The sequence below is a fragment of the Echinops telfairi genome, unplaced genomic scaffold, assembly GCF_000313985.2.
Source record: "Echinops telfairi isolate 266 unplaced genomic scaffold, ASM31398v2 ScPeMD7_5;HRSCAF=22, whole genome shotgun sequence".
In the NCBI taxonomy this organism is placed as follows: Eukaryota; Metazoa; Chordata; class Mammalia; order Afrosoricida; family Tenrecidae; genus Echinops; species Echinops telfairi.
The window spans coordinates 22565370-22575189 of record NW_022103901.1 but is presented as its reverse complement, the minus strand read 5'-3'; the positions used below and the strand labels follow the sequence as shown (position 1 = coordinate 22575189).

The following is a 9820-nucleotide window of genomic DNA, read 5'->3' as shown; positions in this document are numbered from 1 at the left end:
TAACCACTCCTCTCTGCTGGGAGTGGGTTTGGGAAGAGAATGTACACGGGCAGCTGTATTTACCCTGGAGAGAGATGAATGTATATTAGATTAGGATCGGGATTTAGATGGAATTGTGTATATAGAATTTTTAAAATATGTATTGAAAAACCTCAACAATAACAACATATAAACAACCTTAAGGGATTCTGCATCTATTGGTCTTTTCCTTTGTGTTATGAATGTTTTATACACTTAAGTAATGTTTCTCTGCTCTGTTTGTATCAGCCGCAGAAGGATGTCTCAGGAGCCTAGGGCATACTCCCTTTTCCTGTTCCTTTTTCTGAGTCATACGGTCTCGAGTTGGGGAGTTCTACATTCCAGACAGGGTAAGTCCCAAGGAAGATACCCTCATACTTTGTTTCTACACGTGCTAGGGAATGAAGTGTCTTTAGTAGAGATTGATTTACGTCCGTGATGGCTTAGAGTGCTTTGTGGTGTGTGTGTGTGTGTGTGTGTGTGTGTGTGTGTGTGTGTGCAGACTTTTCAGAATTTTTCTAAAAGGGTTTTTGGAACCAGGACATTCTCATACTGGGTCCATAAGGACACAAGGTATCATTAAAAGGAACTATAAATTTCCATTATGAGTGTCTTTGGGGGGCTGTTTTTCTAATCCATATTTTTATTTTTGACAGTCACATAATTCAATTCTACTTATACAATCTATGGTTTTCTTACAGATTTGCATCCATTGCTACAAAAAATGGCAGTAAGTATTCAATTTTAATCAGAAGCCCCTGCATTGGCCAATGCCAATTTTTGGATGCTCTCGTTGATGCTATCTCTTTGGCTTTTAGGAAGAACTAATAGAGGGAAGCTACCTGAATGGTAATGTTCTCACTCTGGCTCTATTTGCTTCTTCTAAGAATTTCAAGCAGAATATTGCTATGATCTCCCTGGAATGATTGCTTTTAAGTTGTCCTTTCATTTTATTCCATTGTAGCCTTACTGGATCTCATACAGTTTCACAGGTAACTCATTCTAGGGGGAAGGGAGACCAGGAGATGGGATCGATTCTTTTTTTTTTTTTTTTAATTTTTTAAACATTTTATTAGGGGCTCATACAACTGTTATCCCAATCCATACACACATCAATTGTGTAAAGTGTATTTGTACATCATTTCTCAAAACATTTTCTCTCCATTTAAACCCCCGACATTAGGTCCTCATTTTTCCCCTCCCTCCCCGCTCCCCCTCCCACATGAGCCCTTGATAGTTTATAAATGGGTATTTTGTCATATCTGGGATCGATTCTTAATAAGCCTCCTTAATAGAAGGTTCTTAATTGCCAAAAGTAGTACATGATCGTTATGAACGTGTCAATCAATGCACATGTGTTAAAGTAGATGCATTTGTTCCAGACACATTTTGTCCTCAGAAAGGAGTCCTGGTGTTGGGGTTGGGTAGGCATTGGATTGCTAACTGCAAGGTCAGCGGTTCAAATGCCCCAGGTGCTCCACAGGAAAAAGATGAGGCTAACTGCTCTTGTCAATATGTGTAGCCTCAGAAACCGTGTTAAAGAGTTGGAGTCAACTTGACGGTAGTGGATTTGGTTTTGAGTTTTCTCTAGCAGAAGGACTAAATTTTATCAAGTGTTTACTATGGCAGGCGTTTCTGCTGTAAGTGCTTTATCCACGTCAACTCACCAAACCCTTACAAGTATCCCTTGAGGTAGGCCCTGCTTTTGTCCTTTGGAATAGAATGATGAAACTGAGGCCCAGGGAGGCAATTCCTGTGTTGAAGGTCACGTAGGTAAGAAGTGGTGTGCGCTGAGCAGCCTGGTTCTACATTCTGTTCCTTTCACTGCCATCTGTCTGCTGGATACTGCACACTGCCTGCGAGAGCCTGGGCGATGGACAGGGAGATAGAGAGCATTGCAGGACAGCAGATATCGACAGGTCATTCTTGAAGGAGGACACGTGGAGGCCATGGGGTCCCCTGACAGAGGTACTCATTATATTAAGGTGGAAACATACAAACCAATAGACCAAATTCACTGCCATCAGATCAATGCCGACTCACAGCCACTCCATAGGACAAAGTAGAAATGCCCCCGTGAGTTTCCCAGACTCTCTATAGGAGTAGAAAGCCCCATTTTTCTCCCATGGAGTGGCTGGTGATTTCAAACTACTGACCTTGTGGTTGGAAGTCTCACACATTAGCACTACACTACCAGGGTTTCATATTAAGGTGAAAGATCCCTACAAATACGTTCTCTCCCAAATCACTCCCATCCGGTGTTTGGGGTGTATCCTTTCAGATGAAAATTTTATTAAGTAATTGATCCATGAATTCATGTCCTTTAATCACAACACAAAAAAAGGGATTATAAAAGGAGATGAGTGAACATGTATTGACTGTGTGTTAGTCAAGTGTTCTCAGCGCTTCACATATGTGGCCTGGGTTCATTCTCACAGTCATTATCCATATTTCATAGAAAGGAAACTGAGCCACAGAGAAATTAAGCATAGATGCCTCAGGTCAGACCACTATGGGGGAGAGCTAGCATTCACCTTTTTGACTGAGCCCTCATTCAACTTCCTATGCCTGTCTCAGGTGAGGTACATAGTGTCTGCTTTTTAAATGTAATATAGGAAAGGCATCTTTCCAAATCAGTATGTTTGGATTTAAATGGATTGTTAGTGGGGAATGAGAATATTGTAGACAGTTCAGAAATTGATGATTGGCTTTGAGACAATGGGATCCGGGCAGAGACCTAGGGTCAGAAACTTCCCATCAAGGGCCTGGATGAACACATCTCCTGCTTCAAAGCACAAAGCTCCTCCTATCCTTGGCCCATCTTGCCATCCTCTCTGGGGTCCCCTGGACACTCGACCAGCACAGCACGATCATCATGGTCTTTTCTCCTCTCCATGCTGTTGAAGCTCTCATGTGTGGACAGCGGGCCTGTCCCACAGAATCCTGGCCTATCTGAATTCTCGGAATGTTGCCTTCACCATTGACAGCCTGCAGGTGAGTCCTTGAACTCCGTGGGTATGTCCCCCTCTCAAGGCACAGAGGTTGCCAACTCAGGGACAAGGTAAGCTGGAGACGTGAGCTGGGGGCTAGAAGTAACTATCACTTTCACAATCACAGCGGCTCACGTTGTTTTCATTGATGCCACACTGGTACCTTGAAACCCACCACGGTAGAAGGGTTGGCACCGTGGAAATTGGTAAACGCTGCTCATCAGAGTTTGACTTATTGCTTTGTTGGTTATCTGTTTTCAGAAAGTCATGGAGAAAAATGTCAATCATGCAGCTCACATTGGGAATAGCACAGGACTCAGGGGAACTATTCTTTGGCTCGTTCAAGAACTGTGATCTGAGTGGCATTCTATGCACCAAGGCGACTAAGCTGTGATTGTGGAAGTTGTGTTGGCGAATGTTGTGGTGTGTATACGTGCACTACAGTTGAAAAAAAAAAAGGCTATGACTTGATTCAGCATAGAAGTCTTTTTGCTTGGCCAACAAGTGAAGTTCGGACACACATCTTTGTTGCTTCCATTTCTTCTTGCTCTTTAATGAAAACAAAAGTGGTAAGCAGCATTCAAGTTATGATGATAGTCAGGACGTGGGTTGAGAGCCACATACCAAGTCCCCATCAGGGGCGGTGACTCATGGCCCCAGGGACCTGCATCCTTCCTCCTGTGACAACTCAAAGAGAGGCCGTTTCTCTTTCCTCTTTAGCAGTACGGTTCCTGATGAGATGTGTATACTTTAATCTGAGCAATACGACCCATCTCTCTGGATAAACCCAAAGTGCCCAGTAGGTGTCAGAGTATACCCAGGGTTTTCAGAACCTCTGCCCGTTTGGAAATAGACTGCCATCCATTCCCCTCTGGTCTCAAATGGCCAACCTTTTGGTTAGTAGCCAAACACTTAACTGTTTGCATATCGAACAGGGACTACACACACAAACACACACACACACACACACACAAACACTTAACTGTTTGCATATCGAACAGGGACTACACACACACACACACACACACACAACTGTTTGCATATCAAACAGGAACTACACACACACACACACTTAACTCTTTGCATATTGAACAGGGATTACACACACACACACACACATACACACACACACACACACCCTTAACTGCTTGCATATCGAACAGGGACTATACACATACACATAAATACCTAACTGTTTGCATACTGAACAGGGACCACACACACACACCCTTAACTGCATATCAAGCAGGGACTATACACACACACACACACACACACACACACACACACTTAACTGTTTGCATATCAAACAGCACTACACACACACACACATAAACACTTAATTGTTTGCATATGGAACAGGGACCACACACACATACACACACACACACACAAATACTTAACTTTGCATATCAAACAGGGACTACACACACACACACACACACCCTTTCACCCAGCATCTATTTAATTAGCATATACTCTGTGCCAGGAACAGTCCCAGTCACTGGGGCCTCAGTTGGGAACAAGGCAGGCCGGGTGACCACCAACACGAACCAGACACGTGGAGAACGTTAAATGCATCCTACTGAACTCACTCATGACAGCATAATGATGACCCTTCCTGAGCACTACTGGGTGCCAGGCATTCATGTAAGTGGCAGGCATTCATTGACTCTCCACACAGCGCCACATGGAAAATCTTATTGCTGCCTTTGTTTTTCAGAGCTGACCAGCAGGCGCTGAGGGAGTGTAGATCTGGAGCATGGAAATACAGGCTACTTATTCCCTTAAAGTAGAATTGTGAATAAAAGAAAGGAGTGATTTCTTTATTTTTAGCCAGTATGTCCCATGTCACATTCTGGAGATGCTGATCCTAAAGGAATTGTTGTTGACGTGTAACTCACGTTCAACGGTGTGTCCTGTATTTTATCTCACATCCCTAGTGACGTCTTCTGCTCACGGACATCTGGCCAGTCAGTGGCCAGCAGGGATTTGTACATGGGGGTCTGGCTCCAGAAGAAAGACCCGGTGATCTGTTTCTAGTCCGTGAAATCCCTACATATGCCAACAGTCCAATCCCACTGTGCATGAGGTTGCCATATGTTAGGGGCCAACCTGATGGCAGCTAACGAGTCGAGTTCTAGAGCCTTTATTTTGGCCCTGACACCACCTTATGCTACCTTCGTAGTGATATTTAGAAACACATTCTCCAGGTACCAGAGGTCTGCCAGGTGGGTTACTGGCCTTCACTTCTCATCTCTAGGGTGTGGCCATTCTCCCTGACTTGTCCTCCCGTCTTGGCAGCCTGGAGCACGGGGACAGTTTGACGCAGCACTCCCCTGAGCCAATGAACTTTCCGGAAGATGCTAGTGGGTCTGGATGTGAAAATTCACTCAACTACGGGACCAGACAGGTCCTAGAATGGGGGGTGGGGTGGAGATCAGGCTGCTTGCCCTGATTTAGTCGACTGGAAGAGTAATTCAAGAATGTAACTGCCCCTCGGTCCCTCTGATGATCAGGAGGGGGTGGATACCTACCTACAGTTGCTAAACTTTTGTGTTTTCCAAGGGAAGTTGGGGCCAGAGGGAACTTGGCCCAGGCTGGGTAAAGTAGATGCAGTGCCTGGACCACTGGCCATGGTGCTGCCATGAGCCCCGATCCCTTTGCCCTGACTCCACCCCTCCAGGCGGCCATGGGCAATCACCTGGAGCAGCATTTGTATCGGCCCCAGGAGCTGCTGGAGATCCTGAGGGAAACAGATGCCCAGCAGTTCCACACAGCCATGAAATGCCTCTTTGGAGACCAGAAGGAGCGCTTGGTAAGGCGTTCTTGGCATCCTGGCATAGGGAAGTCTAGGGTCAGGGTTTCTGTGTTGAATGGAATGAATGGGTCCTTCTAAAGCTCTCCTTTCAACTGCACCCCCTCCCCCAACCCCCAACCACACTGGAAGAATAGGATTCTTGATTCTCACTTTCTTCCCCAAAGCTCAGTGGAAGGGTCGTACAGTTCATATTTACAGGGGCATTCAGCAGTAAGGGGGAAAAGAGGCTGTTCCAGTAACTTGGTTCAGTAAACCTTCAAGAACGATGACTTTGCAACAGGGGCACTGAGTTCTGAGATGCAAGACTGCCTGCCCTCAAGGAGCTTATAGGCTGAAGGGGAGACAGCAAACAGAAATGGATCAGTTCTGCCAAACGAAGGTAGAGTGGTATAAAAGCATCACAGAGCAAAGCCGCTGGACCCGAAAGGCCCTTATGATCTGGAAGAGTGAGGTTTAGTGCTGTCTTTGTTAGAGACGATTCGTGTGACTCACTCTTTCCCAAAAAGAGTTGAAGCATGCAAACATCTGAATCATTAAATGTTTATTTTAATGTCAGTTATGAAGCTATCATGAAGGCTTCAAACCTGTGACTTTGGTAGGGATGTAATATTTTCCTTTGAAGTGAATTGAAGTTAAAAAGTTTGTAATTAAAAAAAAAGGCAAGACATAAAAAATAGTAAAGGCAGTGCAAAGATATGGCAAGACATCTGGGGGGCTGGTCTATGAGGATGAGCTAATGTGTATTGAGGGTTTTCTACATGTCAGGCATTATTCAGGGGAGGGGTCAGCAACACTCTAATGTAAAAGGCGGAACCTGTTGCCATCAAATCAATTCCGACTCATAGTGACAGTTTAGGATGGAGTACAACTGCCATCCTAGGGCTTCCAAGACTGCAATCTTTAGTGAAGCAGATTGTTATATCTTTCTCCCACAGAGAGGTTGGTGGCCTTGAACTGCCCACCTTTCTGTTGGCAGCTGAGTGTTTACCAACTGCGCCACCAGGGCTCCTTGTAAAGGATGAGATAGTCACAATGTGATGCTTTATGCACCACAGCATCTCTGCCTGAAGTCATTCACTTCTGGCACTGTCACTTGAAAGCAGCCAAAACTTGTAAACAAATAAGCCGAGCTAGCCATCTACCAGTGAATTCTGTGTACGAAAATAGGCAGCAGACTCGATGTGGCTGCTTTGCCGACTGCTTTGCTAAGGGTTTAAACCTTCGTTTGCCACCTGCTTTGCTAAGGGTTTAAATCTCTGCTGGCTCATGTGGTTGCAGGGTCTGGGCATTGATGAATTCAAAGTCTGCAGGTCAGACAGTGGACCAGTTGGAGGGCTCTACTGGCTTATGTCCAAGAAATGGAGGTCAGACCAGAAGACTGCAGAGCCCAGATAGAGAGAGAGAGAGTGACAGAGAGAGAGAAAGAGAGCATTGCCAGACATCCATTTATATATCGATGCGGACCTCAAGGAAATTCCCCTTCCACTTGATCGACTTTACCTCATATCACAAAATGGAAAGTGATTACAGTGTCTGCCAAACCTCTCAGCCTAGCCAAATAGACTCATTGCATTACCTGTCACATCTGTATTACTGAGATAATAATAGGCTATAAGATTTGCTGATTGTTTACTAGGTTCCAGGGATTTTACATTTATTATTCCATTGACTTCTTACCCAGAGCTAAAAGAGAGGCAATTATTTTATCTGCCTTTAAAGAGGATAAATAATCTGTGCAAGCACACACCAATAAGAAGTGGAAGGCTTGGGATTTGGATTTAGGAAGGTCTGCCCCCAGGACTCTTGGGCTCAACCCGTAGGACAATCCTAGGAATTAAATGAGACGATGCATGCTTGCAACGTGCTTGGCCCTGTGCCTGGTGGGTAGCGCATGGTCAGTAGTGACTGTTATTTGTGGAGGTGGCATTGGGTGATGATCAAAGGGATCAGTATGGCTGGAACGTAACTTTGTTCACTCATTCATCCATGCTAATGCCTGTGCATCGATGTCTTCTAGGTACCAGGCACTCCATAGACAGATGGCTTGGGCCCCAAGGACTTTTCTGACGAAACTCTGGCTGCATATTCCTATCAACTGGTTTTGTAGGATCCGCTCCAAGCCAATTAAATCAGAATCTTGGGGGTGGTGCTGCGCATTAGTATTAAAAAACAAACAAACTCTGAAGGTGATTCTGATGTGTAGCCAGGAGTGAGAATGACTGGCTTGCAGAAAAGACGGTCACATAAACATTTTAACGCACCCTACAGTTTTAGTCAAAATGCTCCAGGAGCACTGAGTGGAGGGAGATTCATTTTGACTAAGATCAGAGAGGATCAGAGATTTCACCCAGGAGCTGATGACTGAGCTTGGCTAAGGTAGTGTACACACACACACCTTGGAAGAAAGGCCTGGTGATCTGAAAGGTCTTCGTCATTGAAAGCCCTATGGGATGATGTTCCTCTCTGACACACATGGAGACATTATGAGTTGGAGTTGCTTGACAGCAATCGGTTTGCATGCCAGCCACAGCAGGGCCTGGACACTGAGAAATCACCCAGCATGGGGGGAACTGGGGAAGGCGTTGACTGCATTCTATAGGACGTGGGAGAGTTCTAGCAAGTTTGACAGTGCACGGTGTTCAACCAACCAAACCAAACCAACACATTGTCATTAGGTTGATCCCAACTCATCATGGCCACATAGTGTTAAACAGTAGCTCTAAATTTCCCCATGGCTGCAAAGCAGGGTCCCTCTAAGGGCTTCCCGACTGAGAGACAGTTTTCAAGACAATGCCTCTCGTTCCTTTAGGACCTGGAGGACATCGTCATTGACTTGGGAGGGATGCGGGAGCAAGCCTTGCAGAGCCCTGGTGTGAACCGCAGCCTGCTTCGTGTCACCTTGGAGAGGTGTTTCCAAGTGCTGAAAGCCCTGGAGTGCGTGGAGATCCTGGGCACAGTGCTGAGGGGGTCTTCAGGCCTCCTTCTCCAGCCAGACATCACACCGAGCCTCCCCCAGGGCCTTCGAGAGGATGCTTTTAAGAACCTGTGAGTAGTCCCTCCCTCCTTGAGTGAGCACTCAAGGAGGAAATCTATGACAGATGGGAAGGCACACGGGATGGGTGGGGTTCAGATGTGGTTCCAGAGAAGCTTCAAATTTGTGTTTAGAAATGGTTGGTGAACAGAGTGTCCCCACCCCCTCCAAATTTCAAACGTTTTTGTACCCTCCTCGCAATTTTAGCCAGATCCGAGTCCTGATTGTGCAATGATAACGCTTTTGCTATGAACTGAAAGGTCATCCATCCAAACCCACCAGTGCCTTTTTTTTAAATTTAAAAACAATTTAAAAATCATTTTATTGGGAAAAAAATCATTTGATTGGGGGCTCATACCACTCTTATCACAATCCATCCATCCATCCATCCATTGTGTCAAGCACATTTGTACATTTGTTGCCATCATTATTCTCAAAACATTTTCTTTCTACTTGAGCCCTTGGTATTAGCTCCTCATTTTTCCTCCTCCCTTCCTGCCACCCCTTCCTCACAAACCCTTGATAATTTATAAATTATTACTATTTTGTCATGTCTTTTTAAAAAATAATTTTATTAGAGGCTCATACAGCTCTTATCACAATCCATACATACATCAATCATGTAAAGCACATTTGTACATTCATTGCCTTCATCATTCTCATACCATTTGCTCTCTATGTAGGGCCCTGGCATCAGCTCCTCATTTTTCCCCCTCCCTTCCCACTCCCCCTTCCCTCATGAACCCTTGATAATTTATAAATTATTATTTTGTCATAGCTTACACTATCCAACATCTCCCTTCATCCACTTTTCTGTTCTATGTACCCCAGGGAGGAGGTTATATGTAGATCCTTGTAATCGGTTCCCCCTTTCCACCCCATGTTCCCCCCACCCTCCTGGTATTGCCACTCTCACCACTGGTCCTGAAGGGATCATCCACCCTGGATTCCCTGTGTTTC

General features: G+C 45.2%; 1 protein-coding gene across 1 annotated transcript in view; it reads left to right on the top strand.

Annotated features, from left to right (window-relative positions):
• The first annotated feature begins 270 nt into the window (after window positions 1-270).
• OTOA (otoancorin) overlaps window positions 271-9820 on the top strand; it is an 85859-nt gene continuing 76309 nt past the window's right edge. The window contains exons 1-7 of the mRNA XM_004706064.2: window positions 271-368; window positions 720-748; window positions 837-867; window positions 983-1010; window positions 2925-3012; window positions 5695-5826; window positions 8639-8874. Coding sequence (XP_004706121.1) covers window positions 278-368; window positions 720-748; window positions 837-867; window positions 983-1010; window positions 2925-3012; window positions 5695-5826; window positions 8639-8874 — 635 coding nt within the window. The 5' untranslated portion in view covers window positions 271-277. The remainder of the gene's footprint in view (window positions 369-719; window positions 749-836; window positions 868-982; window positions 1011-2924; window positions 3013-5694; window positions 5827-8638; window positions 8875-9820) is intronic.